The following is a 19,691-nucleotide window of genomic DNA, read 5'->3' as shown; positions in this document are numbered from 1 at the left end:
TTATGATGCTTCAGCCATTCTAACCCGAGGAACAAGTCTCCACTTCCAAGGTTAGTTACCCCGAAAGTGATTCGTTCAACATGGTTCCCAACTGCCAATTGCAATACAACATAATCAGTAATAGAACCCCCATTATTTAGGGATCCATCTGCATTATAAACAGGGACAGGTCATGCAATCTTATGTGTATTGAGTCCGTGTGCCCAAACAAAACCAGCGTCGATAGACAAGCCTGTACAACCACTATCCAAGAGTGCATGGGTAGTAATGCAATGACGGTCATCAATAGTTGTCAGTGAAGCAGGTAAAAATAATGATTGTCCCATTCCATGAATGTACCGTTTTGGTCCGTGCAACTCTTGAACAGCTGTTGCCGCTTCTTCAATGGTTAACTGATTTAATTGCTGGAGCACCGCATTTTCACCCGTGGATCTACCACTTCCACACACCTCAGTTCTCAAGTTCGAAAGATTATTGATCGCAACCCAAGGCAGAGGGTTCGTGTCCGTTACCTCAGGTGCAGGTGATTTGAACACCTTTTGCTCTTGAAGCATCTTCCAAACTTTCAAACCTTGGCTTCTGTTTCCCTTAGACAAGAGCATAGGGTTAGGAGTTTCACCTCCAGCCCTTAGCTCATCCTGCGCTTCATCTGTTTCATCAATACTAAGTCCTGAAAATCGATTCGAATTGTCCGTATGTGACGGTGTACAGGATAATGGTGATGACGAATATGAATGTTTGGTTGGTAAGGGCGTGCTACCTTCCGACCGCTTTAAAAACCCAAACTCTCAACAACTCCCTTCTTTTCCTCTTCGTCAAGACCATTAAGCATCTGACAAATAGCTTGAACATGATTCTTGCAGTTCCATGCGATATGACCAGCTTGGCCACAACGATAGCAGAGATTGCCTTCATGAGCATGTTGACGGCTCAGGTCCATGGGTTGTCCATGACCTCCATAAGTCACTCCACTGCCATCCGCTCGATCCGTAGAGGTTGGTGAGGTAGGGTTAGATTGCGATGTTGAGGGTTTATAAGAAGGATAGTAGGTTGGGTTGGGGGTCTTACGATTAGCCCCTACATTCTGTCGAGCATGGCGTCGTTCAAGAATCCGACCTTTAACTAGAACTCGTTGCGTCCACTTCTCAAGATCTCAGCAACCATACATCTCCGGTTCTTCATCAACCGAATCAATGATGTTGATATGAGCATTGGTACGAAGGATGTTAATAAGATGGTCCACAGTAGTAGTATTGGCTTTTACGTTTGAATACTCAGCCATGACGAGAATCTGCATCCAACGAGTTAGGAATTCCTCGATGGGCATCTTCCCTTGAGTGAATGTAGCTAGATGTTCTTGCGCATCACAAATTTCATTGATGGGAGAAAACACCACTTTGAGATCCTTGATGAACGTATCCCAATCCCAACGATGAGAAGCTGATTTGGCCTTCTCACGGTCATAGGTCAGGGCTGCCCATTCTCCAGCATAGCCAGTCTTCATATAGGACATGGTGAAGATGATTTTTTGTTTCTGTGTCAGCATGATAGTATCCTGACTTTCAAAATACATGAGGACATGACGAAACCATGCCACAAATGCATCTTTCGAGCCATCAAAGTCAGCCGGCTTCAAGACCTTAAAGGCCTTAGAGGAATTGGCAGGGTCAGACAATGGTGGTTCATTATAGGGGTAGTGTGTATTGTGGCATTTAAGCCGAAAAAATGTGGATAATAGTTTCAAACAAGTTATGTGGATGTGTTGACGAGTTCGAAGGACTAGATGAGATGCGTAAGGGTGTTCGATGAGATGAGTTGCAGGCCGATTATAAATGTCGTGCTTTTGTCAGACGTCTCAGAATCGAGGCACAACTCAGACAACAACTATAAAGACCTGAATACTGAAAGAATTGACAATTTAGCGAGTATTAATACATATCTGACACCAAAGATACCTGAAAGAATTGACAAGCACGATGTTAGGAGAAAAGGAGGAAAACCGATTCTGTGAAGACAAATACCAAACGAGCAAGCTAGAACAAACATTGCCGTATCCTGTGACCGAAGTGGAAAATGTATGACAAGGGGGTATTTCTACTGATCAGAAGTCTACATGGTGATGAAACCTGTGATAAGTGATCAGAGAGTTGGGATAACTCTCAATATGTCCCTGATGATAGCTCTAAAAGTTTAGACAGATCCATGAAGGATTGACTAAATGACAGGCAAAATGACATATGTGTAAAAGTGATGATTAATCTTGACGACATCATGATCTTTACCAAATCCCAAGAAGAACATCGTCAAATCACCCGTCGAGTACTCAAAGTTCTCCGTCAGCACAAGTTGTACCTGAAACCCGAGAAGTGCGAATTTGAGGTGACTGAGACTGAATATTTAGGTCTCATTATCTCAGAAGGTCAAATCAAAATGGACCCAGTAAAAGTAAAGGGTGTTTTGGATTGGCCGACCCCAGTGACAAAACGAGAGCTACAAGCTTTCCTGGGGTTTGTAAATTTTTATTGCCGCTTCATTCAAGGGTACAGAGATTTGGTGAAACCTCTTACGAGCTTGACAGGAAAGATGGAATGGTCTTGGGGAGAAGAGCAGGAAGGCGCATTTCGAGAAATTAAACAATGAGTTTCATCTGCACCTGTGCTCACCATCCCTACTGATGACGACTCATACCGTGTTGAAGCCGATAGTTCTGGTCGAGCGATAGGTGCCGTTTTGTCACAATGTCAATCTGGCACCTGGAAGCCTATTGCATTCTTGTCGAAGACACTATCTGAGACAGAACATAATTATGAGATCTATGACCATGAACTACTTGCTATCATGACTGCCTTGGCAGAATGGCGACATCACCTTATGGGAGCGGTTCAGGACTTTGAGGTCTGGACAGATCATCAGAACCTGGAATACTTTCGAAAACTGCAAAAACTTAACCGTCGTCAAGCCCGGTGGGTGACAGAACTAGCAAACTATCACTTTTCACTACACCATAAACCCGGGAAGTCCAATCTTAAAGCTGATTTTCTGTCGAGATGAGCAGACCATGAGACCGGGGAAAATGACAATGAGGATGTTACCATATTAAAGCCTGAATTCTTCCGCCCAATCGAACTAGTCACTGAAGACAACAATTTTCTTGCGCGCGCACGCCAGAGACGCGGTAATCGAGATTGAGTAGTTGATAAGATGCTCCTATCTAATGAAGCAAATTGGATGGATGAAAAAGACCTTATTCTGTGGAAGGGAAGAGTCTACATCCCCATTGATCATAAGCTCTGGGAAGATATCATTCACGAGCACCATGATTCATGCACTGTAGGACATCCGGGACAGTACAGAACACATGAACTCATCACACGAAACTATTGGTGGCCACGAATCCTGACGGACATACGAAAGTATATTGCAGGATGTCAAAGTTGTCAATATACCAAATCTCGGACTCTTAAGCCAGCTGTCCCTCTTCATCCAAATGAAATTCCCTCCGAACCTTGGGAACACATTTCAATTGACCTTATCGGCCCCCTTCCTGCATCAGCAGGATATAATGCTGTGTTAGTGATAGTGGACCGGTTTACCAAAATGATCAAGGTCGTACCTGCTCATACCCAAATCACATCATCAGGGGTGGCTAGGATACTGCATGACCAGGTTTTCAGACATCATGTTTTTGTTCCTGTAGAAGGGGCCTATGTGTGTCCTGGGCTGGCTATATGATAAATCTACTCCAAATATATATAGAGATGGACCACCTACCTCAATTGAGATCCAGTCCTACAGAAACAAATTTCACAGGGGGTAAACCACCAGGAGAGAGGAGATACATTACACAACAAGATCTTTTCCTATGGTCCTGAGCTCCTGATGCATTGGTCCTACTATTGAATATATGCTGGGGATCATTTTTTCAAGTACATCCATCTAGAAATAATCAATTGGGAACATATTTTGTGTTTTTTCATATATATGCTATATTTATTGATGTAGGACGCTTCAGGGGGTCAAATAAAGATGTGGATCTCTTCATATATGCTCATAAACATGTCCTGAGTACCCGGGAACACTTACCTACCAAAGGGGCAAAAATGCCAAAGTGTTCTGTACCCCATCCTATGTATATTAAAAGAGCCCTGGAGAAGCAGTAGGCACACAAATAGACAAAAAAGCGGTCTATTATATTATATTATATTATATTATATTATATACATATATGCTAAACTACTACTTATATATAAAGAGGGGGCTATTGTGGTGTGGTGGTGAGGCTGCAGTGAGGTGGGAAGGGGGTGGGAATAATTGATATTGTGGAGATTCCCAAAAATGGTTGATGTTTTGGGTGTTGTGGGGTGATTCCCACAGTAGGCTAAAAATGCGGAGTGTGGAGATAATAGGGAGGCCCAAGGAGGTGACAAAAATAGGAAAATATGATTCACCCTGAGGATATCAATCTGGATGGAGGATGATTACAACAACAGATATATCCTTATTTTAGGCTTATAGTCCTATTTTGATATATCAATATAACACTATAGGCTGTAAGACTTTGTTCTTCTGCCTCCTCCATACCTGCCTGCATGGCTGCAAGCCATTGTAGCCCTTCGAGTGCAACCTGTTCTTGAGTCTTGCGGGTTTCCTGGAGAATTCTGTTGTCCTTGTGGCCTGCTATCTGGGCCTGTGATCATCGCTGGCGTCCTGGCAGGTCAGGCAAACCTGGGTGTTTTTCTGCATTCTATGGGCAAGTGCAGGGCCAGGACATTACTGACAAGTAGCTAGATTAAACAAGGGTAAAGTGAGCTTTAGATGGGTAGGAAAATGTAAGGTGCCATTTGGACGACAAATTCTAGGTTCAAAATTCACAGTTCAAATTGCACATGATGGCAGCACATAAGCAGGATCACCTGCTACATCCATCACCATCACCATCTAGATACATACCATTGTTGATATGTCTGATAAGTCTAGTGCTATCTCGTCACATTCACCATGTTCTCGAGGCACTGTCAATGTGGTATTGGTCACTCATCAGAAAACCTAGATTTTTCCTGATTTATCTGCAGGGCCTGATAGCAGGACATTCAGCACCATCAGACATTAGACATTGTCTGATATCAGAGAGGTCCACTTCTGGTATCAGACATTTCAGACAGTTTGGTGAAAACTAAAGAAAATAATTACTGCATATAACAGGAATTGAACTCATATCTTTTGAAGTGTAGGTTAGATCATGTGACTATTACACACAACTTCAAGCCTCATTAACCACTTGGCCATAAGACCTTTCATATATACAACTATAATTTATATATATACCACACTCCACTGACTTAGAAATATTTTTTGTTTCACTTCCTCAACTATTACTCTATAATCCTTAGCTATCTAACAAACTTTGTGAGATTATTTGAGACAAGTCTATCACTAGTTTTGTCCTGTCCATTTGTTGACATTTAAAGTAAAATATAGTATACTATGCTACATACAAATGACCTAGTAATCTGAGATGTCTGACACAGTCACTTAAAAAAGTACAATTGGACCAAATTACTCATTTGTATCTCTGTAACAATTACAATACTATATTTTCTAGTCATGTGCAATGTGACATTACAGTTCAGAACCTACTCACAATAGAGGCAAAATATTGAAAATGCCACTTTCAACTATATCACCATGTTATTTTTGATTTTGGGTCATTTCAGGAGAACACAGGGCAGTTGATTCTCAATAACTTTCATTAAGCAATGAATACAAAACTGTAGTTGAAAAGTGGCAGGCAAATCTAATTCTAATGATCTTGGTAGATCTGACAAACTGTTACATCTGATATTACTCAATGATCTGACTGTCTGATGTCTGATGAAGCTGATATGTCTGTGAATCTGATGTCTGATTTGTCTGACCATGCTGATAGCCCATATAGCCTGTGATTCTGACCTCTGTTGTACCTAAAATTACTGATCTGCCTGTTTACCTGATGTCTAAAGTATCTGATTAAACTGATAGGTCTGTCTGACTGTATGCTGATGGTGCTGATGGTGCTGATTTATCTTTTTAGTGTCTGATATCAGAGCAGTTGTCTGAAATCAGATTTTGATCTGATATCAGATTCATCAGACATCTCAGATAAATCAGGAAAAATCTAGGTTTTCTGATGCTGCCTCTAGCGCAACCCGCAAGCCTCCTGCAATGTGGACAAAAGCGGAGGAAGGTGCCTTTCTGGACTTCCTGCTGCTTGCCATACCTTCATCTGGAGATGGAGGCTTCAAGATGCCTGCCTTTAATCAGGCATCTGCCAATCTCAAATTCAAATTCCCACATCAGAGAGGTGCAGGAAAGAGTGGTCTAGTTTGCAAGACCAAATGGCAAGTGGTATGTTTCTATTAAACCCTTTCAGTCACCAGCAATGTCCTCATGTGTTTTTATAGCTAAAAAAAGCATACTGCAGCATTATTAAAATCAAGTGTATGTTGGGCTTTACGTAGAGTCATGAGCATAGAGTGAGTATCACAGATAGAAAATATGATGTTTGGGCACGCTTTGTCAAGGTATGCATTATGATAGATTGCACGCCACCACTCCTTCATGACGTTGTTTTCAGACACACCTTTATGTGGAGCACTTCAAAATCATAGAACAATTGATTTCAAGCAAGGCCAAAGACTTGCATGTATTCTGACCCACCGCCACCAGCAATGCAACCCCTCAGAATTCTACCACTTCCATACCATCTTTGATCTCCACCACCTCTATATCACCTTTGATCTCCACTGCAATTAATAATGCCACTTGGGGGCTGCTATCATTAGTAGATCCCAACTTCCTCGAAGTACCTCCTTTCTCTATGTTTCTCTGTTCCTCCACCAAAGGTTCTACTGACTCGGTATGGACAAGCATTAGCCGCAGAAAGTGCAAATTCAGTGCTATTGCTCCTGCATCTATTGCAAGTTCTCAGAAATGGAGTCGGCTGTCATCTGCCATGCTGTCAGTGCAGCAGAAGGGTACTGAAACGATGAAAAATCTCATTGAAATCGTGCATGAGATACAGAAGAACCTTGTATTAGCTCCACTGCAACTGCCGGTGCAACCACAGCCTTCCACACATATTGGGAGGGCTATTTCTTTACTCAATATGTACACGGACCTTACTAGTAAAGAGCACTTAGTCATTGCAAACTTTTTAGCTAAACACAAAAACCAGGCAATTATTTTTTATTCGTTGGACAAGGTGATGAGGCTCGAGTGGTTGGAAGAGAAATGTGTGCTTTGTGGTGGTGCGCTGTGAGCCTCACAGAACCATATGACTATGTTGTAGCATGCTTGATTGTTTTCTAGTACAAAATTTGTATAGTACCTGTAACTACAGCAATGGGAGTCCCCTTCATTTGCATTCCTCAAAATAATCACTCAATGTATCATTTTCTTACACCTTCTCAAACCTCTTCAATCAGAAGATATCTGTCAGGGTGATGCAATGGTAAGCTCTACCTTTCCCTCTCCTTTATGTCTGGTTGCTTATAATTGTCTTCTTTCTATCTGTCAATCTTTATTCCAATTAGTAGCCCACATTGCCTGTATGGAAGTGCCAAGGATTGAAAGGGGTAATGGGAGGATGTTTTGGTTTAAATCTGTTTAGAGATATGTATTTATTTTATTTAACACTGCAGACACTTGCTATACAGAGGTATTTACTTGATGTGAAGATGCTAATAAGGTATTGCATAGAGCCAATGCTTTGTACTTGACAACCACATATCAAGTGTAAATCAGTATATATACTTCTCTATGGATGCCTTTTATGTAGCATAAGTGGAGAGTCCATACTCAAGTTGCTCCCTTAGGAGTTTCCAATACAGCATTTAGTCATAATAATCTGAAGGTGGGCTCCCCAAGTCACATGACTGCCATGTTACACTCCTTCCTTTGTTCTTTTTAATGTGTTTGGCCACCTACATGATGATAATTGATAATGCACTTCATGATGTTATCTCTTTGTTGGGCATGGGTCTAAACAAATGCTTTGTGTCGAAAGTCATACAAGATCTCAGACAAGTTAACCTTTCACTTGTCTCTCAACTCTCCCTCCCTTTTTCAAAATTCTAGTTGTAATATTTTGTATCTGCATTAAAACATTCATCAGCATAGTCATAGATTGGATAGTCACTGGAATTGCAGGTGAGCATTGCTCGTCTTCAGCAAATCCTCTCCCTCAGTGTATGCTGATGTTTGTCTTTTCATTTTCCTTAGCACTATGTACCACTGGTATAATTGCTCCATTTGCTATTGATGTACTATGTGCAGCTATTTTTGTCAACCAACTTAGCAAAAACCATGCAGAAGTATTGAAGTATATCCTCTCAGATTCCAAATATATAAGTGTAGAGTCCAGCACCTATATAATTTTGTGCATTTCCTAAATAAAGATTGGAATATCTTCTGCCCAATTATTAGGCTTCCCACTGAACTCATTCTCCATGTTCTTTCTTTGGTAGCTTAAGATAAGGATGAGCTAGTGTCTCTGATAGCCTGTGGTGTGTCTGCTGTGTCCTCCAAGCTGTTACCTTTCATAATCCCTGTTTGTGGTATCATACAATGGACATGGGTGCTCCAGAGAGCTGCATTCTCATTGCTTTAGAATACTTACATCTTCACTATTTTTGAATTTCCATTGACTTTCCCAAGGAGTTCAACTCAATCACACTATTGAATCATGAGCTCAATATCTCACATGTTATGAGATCAATGCATCACATACAGTTATTGAATCTCAATTCAGTCTTGTCACAGTTTCTTCATCAAGTCTCGGGTGAATTCCAAAAATCATCTCAGTATTTTGAATATTTCGCAATAGGCACAGTTGCAGGCCACACTGCACATGTCCCAGATGCAGTATTCATATTAGATGTATCACATCTACAAAACCTTTGATTGATTCATTGTAACTTCTCATAGAATGCCTTCTGTTTCTACAATCTTCTTGAGCTCTGCATATTTGACATCTCTGGCAGCCATGAAGTCAAGCCATCACTCAACACACTTCTTGATGTATTATCTTTATTAGTGCCATTTGACCTGGACTACATTCTTGATGTCAGACCGCAGTTGATGCTACATGCTTTAGAGATTTTGGAAATTGAAGCACTGTTGCCAGATTGCAGTCTTTCTCTCTAGTCTTGATACCTCTTTATTGACATTACTGAAAATCTGTAAAGAAAGCACACTATTTACTGATCTGATGCAAGATTTCTTTAAATCTATTCACTGCAAAGTCCAGAATCTTATAATCCACACACTTCAAGTCTTCTGCTACTCTTTTCACTGGGAGATAGCTGGAATTTTGCAAGGGCTTCATATTGATGTACCTTCTCCAGCTGTCTCTTTCCATATCTAAGTTGGTATGTCTGGTACACATACCTTATCTGATATACTCATAGGTATGAGCTGAGGCTTTTCAGTCTTCCTGGTACACTGTCTGCAGTTTTATGCCTGTGAGAATCTTCATAAGAATATTTTGATCTTAACATGACATACCTTCCTATCTGACTTTATGGCTGCCAAGAATCTGCACCTTATCAGAGTTTCATCGCCTATACAACTTTATTGTCTGTAGTTGAATGCACATACATGTGGAATTCCAATACCTTCCCTCACTTTATTTGAGGTCTTACTACTTGCATGCTAGTATATTCAAATCTCAGGCTCAGGGATGGTAGCTGATTTGTTCTTCAGTGATCAGTGATTGTGAGATGTCTTTGGTATCAGTTACTGAAGGCATGCACTGCTTAGGTATCGCAAAGAGCAGCAGGGTCAGAAGACAGAATTATCAGGAGAATATAGATGGCAAGCAATTTTATGTTATATGTAAGTTCAAGATACAAGAATGAACATAGAAGGTTATGAGGTATCTAGTTTTTTTCATGACTCAGCTTTTTTGCTTCATAAGGTAGGTTACTTGCAAATCTCATGAATGTCACATAATTAGTGTTACAGAATCATGACAAAACTGGAAAAAAACGACAACTAATTAACGATGCAGTGAAAAAACAAACACCTATGCTTGTCGATGTAGAATATAGTAATCACTGCAGGCATTTCCTCATTTTTCTCCACCAAACATCCAAAAAACATTGAATTAGAAGATGGAAATTTCCTTGCATTGTGTGTATCAAAACATTGGTCATTTTTTCTCAAGAAACAGTCTATATTTTTCATTCATCATTCCTCAAATAACAATTTACAATCATGGTAAATTTTTTGCCTCAGTTTTTTCAGTGTTCTGTTTATCAAAAATCTCAATTACTTCATCCACCATGATTGTAAATTGTTATTTGAGGAATGATGAATGAAAAATATAGACTGTTTCTTGAGGGAAAATAACCAATGTTTTGATACACACAATGCAAGGAAATTTCCATCTTCTAATTCAATGTTTTTTGGATGTTTGGTGGAGAAAAATGAGGAAATGCCTGCAGTGAATGCACCATTGAGCATTTTCAAAATTATCGTAAGTTGTGAGATGAAAAAGAAATGAAGTTTTCAGTGTTCTGAATAGGCCTGTAGAGCTTAAAATGAAAGTCTGAAAGTAATGCTGTGTTGCCATGCGTGCCATTCCATCCTCTATATGGGCAGCCACGAAACCAAAGGTCAAAAATGCCAGATACTAATTGTATTACTTGCTACATATTCCTTAATACTCAACTAGCACTTGCACATAATGTCATCTACAATGTTTGGCACATTTGGCACACTCGGCACATTTGGCAAGAGGTTATCTGCACAGTGTCACAACATAGTCACATCATGTAATGCTTGTTGGATTTGCAAGTTATCTACCTTACCACAACTTGCAAGGTTATTTCTGCTCGACTATACACTCCTTTCATTGCACTCACCTACCACTCAACATATTTCTCTCAATGGCAGAACAAAGTCCAATTCATTTTGTGAGCTGCTATAGCCCACCTGCCCAGTCATGGCTCACTCTTGGACTCCTGTGAGATTTGAGTTGATATTTTGAGCTAAAAAAACTAGGTTGGTTTTTTGCCCAAATAGCTTCAATCATTTATATGTGAAGCTAAAAGAAACTCGCCCATCAATCTTTGATCTTGAATATGCAGGATCTGGTTATAGGGCTTATCAGCAATGTAAATGATTGTACTAATAGCATAATAGAATCAATGTGTAATAAGATAAATATTTGGGAGCTACTGGTAATTACAGTCAGCTGATTTGAAGAAAATATTTAGGAGTCCACCAGTAATTGTGGTCAGCTACTAGTAAGCTACATAATTTGAAGAAGTTGAGTTGTGGAGCTATTGGAATTACCTGACAGCACCCAGCTAATGGTAGCTAACTGTAATTACCCACCAGCTGACAGTAATTACTGCTTAGCTAGTTGAATATACGAGGAACTATTGGTAATTACAACAATTTCCCTGGCAAAATTCTTGATCTAGAAACAGAGCAGCTACTAGTAATTACCAGGACTAGTCACTAATCAGAAGAACCTGCACATAGCTAGCCTGTAAAGTGTATAATAATTATCTAAAGGAAGAAGCATAACAGAAAAGTATAAAGGACACAAAGAATGCTGCCCACTAACTATGCAAGGGAAAAGAATAAAAAGAACACAAAAGATGCCACCACCAATTCAGTGCCACAGAGGTCCAATTGGGAATATACTAGTCTCAAGTATATTTTTCTTGATCTGCCTATATACAGAACAGGCAAACAATATCAGTCTGAAATTTATTTGCCAGAGTTTTCCTAAACATTGTGCTTTCTCTGTGAGAAATAAATACTTAAAAATACACTTGAACTGCAGGAAAAATTGTACAATAGTTTTCCTTTGTCCTGAATCCTTTGTTCTGGAATATGCATGAAACAAGTCAGCCTTTTCCCAAGTGGAATATCTCAGTAAAAGGTGTCATTTTCTCAGTGACAATGTCTCTGCTGACAGGCCAAACTCCAGTCTTCCAAAAATCCATGTGAATAAGATCTGGTGTGAGCACATGAAGATGTGCCTGTCCATAAATTGTCAGGAAGTTACTTTTCATGATTCCCTCCCTTTTTGCCTTTCCCACTTATCTCTTTCTTCGCTTCAGTATCTTTTTAGCACAGCAAATATAACCACATCTAACCCTTTGTACACATAGGTTGCATGTGCAGAGTAGCATATGATGTGAATCTGATGTGCTCGAGCATATTGAAGAAACCCTCAAGTGTAATGTGAATTGTGACCATCCACAATCAGAAGGTGGTCCTATCCATTAGCCTTTTCTTTGATGTGTTTGTCAAACTCTTTTATCTACTCAACACTGATTTCTCTGTCTGTCCAACCTTTTTTAGAGTATCTAATGCTATTGAAAGTCAACCATGATCATCAGCACATAATTTGTCATCATTGGTCAGTATGCTCATGATGCATTTTCAGGGTTATCTTGCTTCCATTTGGCTTGATAAGCATTGCCCTTGAATATAACTGCTGATGGACTCAACATGCCATCAGCACAGATGGTCACTATCTGTTAAGACCATGTACAAAAAGTAGAACTGATTCTGAGGGGCTTGGCTTCAGCTCATGCACTGTGCCCCTTACCTGAGTATGTGCCCTTAATTTCAGATTGATGTCCAGAGAAAGTCTGAAGGAAACTTCAGAAGGACTTTCTGGATGAATGCAAGTACAGTTAATCACAGGTCATTGAAATGCGAAATTCATATTTAGTGTACTACACCATCACATCACAACTCTGAGGCTCTACTGTATTTTTCCTGTATAGACAGACATCTCATGAATAGATCCATATAATTTTTATGAGTAAATTCCTAGTAGTTTGAGCACCATGGTAAATATAGTGGGGGGACCTCGTTTTCGGGATTTCTCACTCAATGAAACACGTGATGATTTCCTTATCCGACATTATGTAAGCTATCTACTGAGCCTTATCGTTCGTCATCACTGTCCTCTGAGCTGTCCTCATCTGGCGCCATAACATCTTCTGCACTCTCATTATCATCCACCTCACAGGTATTGAACCTTGGCCTTGGAACAGGAGGCTGTAGCTTTCCTAAAACTGGTTTCTTCGAGGTGAATTTCTGCTTTGAAAGCTTGGCCTTTGACTTCTCCTCATTCCAGATCTCCACTGCTTCGCGGTATCGAGTGCATTGCTCGTTGTTCTCCCGTTTTCTCGCATCTTCAAGTCTTTTCCATGTGGCCAGAGCCTCGGACCTTCGTTCCCTTTCCTCCCTTCTCGTTTTCTTATCATCTGCTATTCTTTTTTGCTCTTTCTTGTGATTCACAACCCTCTTGTAAAATTCGTCGCCGGACAATAATCAAGGCAAGCCGTCGCTCATCAGCTTGCCATTTTTCTTCTTCAATTGCTTCTTTGCCTCTTGGTTTGCTAGTTGTCTGCGCAGTTGTGAACAATACAATTGGTTGAGAATACTGGTTGCCTGGAGCTCAATTACTCATCGTTTGAGAGCTGCATTTGCAGATTCCGCTTCATGAAGTGTGGCAAGGAGAAGTACTTCATTGTGTGTTCTAGGCTGAATGTCGAGAGCACCTCCTTGCTTTTGTTTGATTGGAGAAATGATGGCATGATCGAGTCGAGTTTCTGATGTTGCAGGTGATGTGGATGCTATGTCTGATAATGATGCCCTGTTGAGTTGCTGAACCAGCAGTTCAACATCTGAAGTTGTTGTTGACTTGGATCATGCATCTGAGACACTAACATCATCTGGTGCCTCTGAAGCCATGTTATCTGTGTTTGCTAATTTCTGCAGGAAGTTGGCAACAGCTCTGATAGGACTCGAAGGCATGATGGGAAGATGGCCCTGGCAGGAAGTTTCTTTGCTCGGTGCCATCATCTGTTCACTAATGACAGTGGGATCGAAAGGCCAGACACCAGTCTTGTGAAAGGCTGTGCCAATTAGATCTGGGGTCAGTGCTCGAAGATGAGCATGGCCATATATCGTGATGAAATTGCTTTTTGTAATGCCCTCGCCCTTTCTCTCTCCCATTTGTCTCGTTCCTCACTCCAGCATTTCTTCAGCACCACGAATACCACAACATTGAGTCCTTGGTATACATGAGTTGTATGAGAGGGATAACATATGATGTGAATTTGGTGAGCTCGTGCGTACCTCAAGAATCCCAAAGTGTAGTGCGAATTATGACCGTCGACTATATGTAGCCGGTCTCGTCCATTGGCCTTTCCTTTTGTGCGTTTATCAAAATCTTTGATGTATTCCACACCGATTTCACCATCAGTCCAGCCTTTCTTAGAGTATCCAATACTGTGTCGCAATTTGATTTATATTGTGATTTTCGAGTTATATGATGAACACTTACGATGCGTTTGCAGGATTTTCTTGATGCCATTTCATCTGATAGGCATTGCCTTTCAGAATGACTACAGGTGGAATTGAGGTACTGTCGGCACAGATGGTTACAATGACAGTGATGTTTTCCCTGCTTCCGGTTCGTTGCTGATATTGGGGTGTAGGTTTGTGACCACCAATAACATATTCGCGCATTCCCGATTCAGGTGATATACCAATCTCGTCGGCAGCATAGATACAGTCTTCATCAATGCACTTCTCTTCCAGGACAGCTCCCAGTAGTGAAAACCACTCTTTGTGGGTATTGGGGTTTACTGCCCGCCCACGTTTCGAATCCAGTGAGTGCAATCGTGAGGTCTTCAAGCAGTCAGTGTGTTTCTCAACAAACCGGTATGACCAATGCTTGCCAACACCAGGAAATGTATCTCCAAGCCGTCCACGTAGAATCTCATCAACATGCATGCTCTCGTAGTCGTCGGTGGCTAAGTGGGAAGCCTCAGTTTCCTGTTTCCTCTGTAAATGATAGAACAACCTCAGCTTCTTCCTCCGTCAGCCAGCTTTTGTCTGCCGCATTAGCCTCTGCCTTACTGCGGCCCCCTGCAGCAAGCCGGATCAGTGTGCAATATGAGAGCTTAATGAGCTTGCCTGTTGACTGCAGATTGATCTGCTCAAAATCTTTGCATATGGTCCGTGCTTCATGACGTTGAATCCTGGTGCTTTTGCAAGTTCTCTGTGGTAGGCAGACACTGCTCGAAACATAAGATCATTGTGTGCTTGGTGAGCTTCTTGCTGCTTCCTAGTTATAGATTTTGCTCGCCCAGCCATGGAAAGGTGAATACACAGTGAGCCGAGTTCATTCACTGAGTGGAATTGTAATTCAGAAGTTCGGATCTTGAATGCCATGTGGGCCTGTCACAGTGGATGCCGAAAAACCTTTGTTAGACTGTACCATGTGCTATATCACTCAAATTTCAACAAGAGTATGTTCTCTGTGTAGCCAACATGATGTTGCACTTGACACATGCAATATTTTGGTAAAATATGAGTCTTCTGAGTCGAGACTCGATGGTGAAATTTTGAAACTGTTCGATTTGGCGCTATGTAAGCGCTCATTTTTTCTGCCTCCAGCAATTTCTCAAATGGAGTTTACTTCAAACTCAACAATAAACACTGCGGGCATTTTCTCATTTTCCTCCACCAAACATCCAAAAAACATTGAATTAGAAGATAGAAATTTCCTTGCATTGCGTGTATCAAAACATTGAAAAAAAATAATGAATGTATTGAAGATTTTCTGTATGCAAGACATAATCTAAAAATGAGTCATTTTCCCTCAAGAAACAGTCTATATTTTTCATTCATCATTCCTCAAATAACAATTTACAATCATGTCAATTTTTTGGCCTCTGTTTTTCCAATGTTCTGTGTATCAAAAATCTCAATTACTTCATCCTGTTCACCATATGTTTGATCCAAGAACATTGAAAAATCATATAACAAATAATAATAAATATTTTGACAATGTTTTGTTAAGGAAAAGCAAAGAAACTTTCAAATTTTCATTTGTATATTTGATCAGAGGAAATTTATGAAACATGCCCCATGTTTTGTAAGAATAAATACATAATGTTTGCAGTATATTCCTCCTGCACAACACTTAAAAACATTTATTATATTCAGAGAAAAAAAATGAAACATGATTGCAGGATACTCTGCCTCAGAACATGCACAAATTATACATTGTTTTCTGCACACAATAGGTGGAAAATACAGCATTATCCTTGAAGGAACATGATGAATTTTTGCATCATGTCCCACACACAGAAAATCATTGAAACATAAATTATCATTTTTTCAATGTTTTGACAGACAAAATGAAGGTACACTGGTCCAAGTAGTGCTGCTAAGAACCAAGAACCATTCGGCAGGGAAATGAGAACAAAATGGTGTGACAATATAGAAGGGTTTTTTGAGAAGATTTTTAGTAATGGTGAAGCGATGAGTATAGAGGCAAGGTTGAGAGTAGGGGTGCAAGTGTGAAGATGAAACATTTTGAGAGGCTAAGACTTTCTGTAGAGCAAAGTTTGCTTTGAGCAGGGAACCAACATATGATTCTGCTGTTGTTATGAGTGTACATGAGCAGTATAAATACATTTTTGAGTACTTTACTAGGCTGAAATAAGAATGGGGAGCATATGGCGAGGTGAAAATACTTTGGTGAAACAAGGGTATCGTGAAGTTTGAGCACAAGGTAAGATAACGGAAAAAGAGAGAATGGAGAAGTGAGAGAATGTATCCACATAACTCGGATGCGAAGTGTAGAGCTTTCTCGCATCCGTGAGTCACGTGGACTTTGTGAATGACAGTTCTCAGATTTCCTTTTTGAGGTGCGGGCCGTGTGTAGAGGATAGACAATCCTTACACATGTCATGGCCCATGGGACACAGAAAATTGATGAATCCTTTAAGTCAGCCTTTCTTATGCACAACCAGCTGCTTTTGCTCCTTGACATCACTTGGCATTAATTTGCATTTCTTTCTGCCTGTGAAACTGCAGTTGGTGTATTTAGTACATGACTGCCTGAGTGCTGCACCAAGCAGTCCAGTTGTTGGCTTGTGACATGGATGGTTCACATTTGAACCCCAAAAAAACCAAACATGACCACTCTGAACAGTTTGCAAAGGTTCAATCCAGGGTTTGTCGACTCTGGTAGAACTGGACCCAGGTTTGGCACTTGCGCCCCCACTCTCAACCTTGCCTCTATACTCATCGCTTCACCATTACTAAAAATCTTCTCAAAAAACCCTTCTATATTGTCACACCATTTTGTTCTCATTTCCCTGCCGAATGGTTCTTGGTTCTTAGTAGCACTACTTGGACCAGTGTACCTTCATTTTGTCTGTCAAAACATTGAAAAAATGATAATTTATGTTTCAATGATTTTCTGTGTGTGGGACATGATGCAAAAATTCATCATGTTCCTTCAAGGATAATGCTGTATTTTCCATCTATTGTGTGCAGAAAACAATGTATAATTTGTGCATGTTCTGAGGCAGAGTATCCTGCAATCATGTTTCATTTTTTTTCTCTGAATATAATAAATGTTCTTCAAGTGTTGTGCAGGAGGAATATACTGCAAACATTATGTATTTATTCTTACAAAACATGGGGCATGTTTCATAAATTTCCTCTTATCAAATATACAAATGAAAGTTTGAAAGTCTTTGTTTTTCCTTAACAAAACATTGTCAAAATATTTATTATTATTTGTTATATGATTTTTCAATGTTCTTGGATCAAACATATGGTGAACAGGATGAAGTAATTGAGATTTTTGATAGACAAAACACTGAAAAAACAGAGGCAAAAAATTTAACATGATTGTAAATTGTTATTTGAGGAATGATGAATGAAAAATATAGACTGTTTCTTGAGGGAAAATGACTCATTTTTAGATTATGTCTTGCATACAGAAAATCTTCAATACATTCATTATTTTTTTTCAATGTTTTGATACACACAATAAAAAGAAATTTCTATCTTCTAATTCAATGTTTTTTGGATGTTTGGTGGAGGAAAATGAGAAAATGCCCGCAGTGAAACAAGGTTTACAGGATCTCTATGTATTCCGAATTATTTGAGACTTGTATTTTGTGTTGTTCTTGAGTAAACAAGGATGTGTTTCAATGACCCGTGATTAACTGTAACTTCTGGATTAATGCAGGAAAGTTCCGGAGGAACTTCCGGGAATTACAATGGGATTTCGTCCTGATACAGGATACATGTAAGGGCTACTGAGGACAAGTCATGAGTAGAAGCAAACAGAGGAAAGGCTGCAAGGACAAAGTCTGAAGCAGAAGCATCCTCAACTCCATGCTCAAGTGCTGCAATATATTCAGGTAGTCTTTGTCAGCCTTTATGATGAGTATGTATCATATACACATTGACACATAACACCTGTTAACACTATACAGACATGGTGGATCCCATATCAGAGACCGCTCTCTTGAAGCTTTGGAAACGACAAAGGATTATTCGGCCCTACTAATGAATGGATTGATGTGGGTACAGGATCACGTTGATAATAGGTTGTACTATCCAAGCCATGAGTAAAGGCTGAAAACCATAGCTTAATAGATTTTCATTTCAGCATAAATTATAGACGCGAGGTGACACTGGTTAGGGCTGTGTAATGTAGACTCCACTTACACAAGTCACAACAACATCTTGAAACAAGTCCTTGAAAAGAATGACCATCTTCCGCAGGGTGGTTGAGTCAACATCATCCATGATTGCATGTTAAGTGCAAGATGTATTCCTCTGCCTTGTTAAGGCTAGAAGAATGTACAACAAGGAACTTCGAGAGGACATTGGCTTAGGACTAAGTGTTTGACTTCTGATACTTCCTTGAGGCTGCATAAAGTGCTGCCTTTTCAGTTAGTTTCCTCTGAAGAGCGAGCATATGGCAGCAGGTCAAAAAACAGACAAGGCAAGGGAGCATAGCATGTGGGAGGCATCTCCAGCTATCAAAAATAAGGCACAAAATTAACAATGAATACACAAAGATACAGATTCAAAGCAACTCACCTATCTATGTAACGTCTTATGGCTCGTCCAATCTTGGCCTCTTGCCACCTGCACCCTGTGAGCCCTTAAATGCACCAACATAGACTGCTGCAGCATCCTCTTGCAGATGTGGACGCTTCCTCACCGTGATTTTATTCTGGTCTAACCAATGACAATAGGATGATTGGTTGGAGGGATTGCCGCTAGCAGTACACTGCCAACTGGACTGGAAATAACCCTTTGTGGTTGATGGCAGAGGAATCACTCGAATGTGATCAAAAATTCCATTGTTGGCACAGGTTTGATGATACACCATGCTATGTAACACCACTGGTGGAAGTGCCTTGTTTATTTCCGGGAAAATATTGAAAATGCCATCCTTGCTGATTAATGCATGGGTAGCCTTCCATTTAGCCAGTGTCGTCGAATGCTGCAAGTGTTCAAGACCTGTAGGGGTCTTGTTGCTCAGAGCAATTTGATCGCGGCCTCAACTGCTTCTATCATTTGATCATGCATGACCTGATTACCATCGCCCAGTGAGATGTACCCAGCCGGCCCCATCTCATCTTCATCCCAAATTTGAGGGATGCACATGTCTCACAAGGTGAATAGCAAGCTCTTAACCACATCGCAGTTGAAGTAGCTGCTTAAATTACCCAGGATTTTCTCCTCAAAGTGAGGGCAGAATATCTCCCATTTATGATGCACAGCCTTGAGATCCATTGGGTTGTGCATCTGAAAGATCCAAGACATGTCACTCTTCTCATCCTGAA

At 40.3% G+C, this 19,691-nt stretch overlaps 3 protein-coding genes across 3 annotated transcripts; 1 reads left to right on the top strand and 2 right to left on the bottom strand.

The window, feature by feature from the left end:
* Window positions 1–772: 772 nt before the first annotated feature.
* On the bottom strand, window positions 773–1,513 carry F5891DRAFT_1189772 (uncharacterized protein; the record flags this gene model as incomplete). Its single annotated transcript, XM_041367215.1, has 2 exons — window positions 773–1,077; window positions 1,162–1,513. 2 exons carry the CDS (start codon window positions 1,511–1,513, stop codon window positions 773–775), a joined length of 657 nt encoding a protein of 218 aa, XP_041224912.1.
* Window positions 1,514–5,864: 4,351 nt separating this feature from the next.
* Window positions 5,865–6,399, top strand: F5891DRAFT_1189771 (uncharacterized protein; the record flags this gene model as incomplete). The annotated part of the gene is made up of 3 exons (XM_041367214.1): window positions 5,865–5,888; window positions 5,936–5,998; window positions 6,130–6,399. 3 exons carry the CDS (start codon window positions 5,865–5,867, stop codon window positions 6,397–6,399), a joined length of 357 nt encoding a protein of 118 aa, XP_041224911.1.
* A 6,555-nt stretch (window positions 6,400–12,954) lies between these two features.
* F5891DRAFT_981112 (uncharacterized protein) lies at window positions 12,955–13,830 on the bottom strand (the record flags this gene model as incomplete). The annotated part of the gene is made up of 3 exons (XM_041377079.1): window positions 12,955–13,317; window positions 13,540–13,680; window positions 13,744–13,830. 3 exons carry the CDS (start codon window positions 13,828–13,830, stop codon window positions 12,955–12,957), a joined length of 591 nt encoding a protein of 196 aa, XP_041224910.1.
* Between the last annotated feature and the right edge of the window lie 5,861 nt (window positions 13,831–19,691).

This window comes from Suillus fuscotomentosus (assembly GCF_016647785.1).
Source record: "Suillus fuscotomentosus strain FC203 chromosome Unknown F5891scaffold_33, whole genome shotgun sequence".
NCBI lineage: Eukaryota > Fungi > Basidiomycota > Agaricomycetes > Boletales > Suillaceae > Suillus > Suillus fuscotomentosus.
The sequence above is the reverse complement of the archived record's forward strand: the minus strand, read 5'-3'. Positions and strand labels throughout refer to the sequence as shown.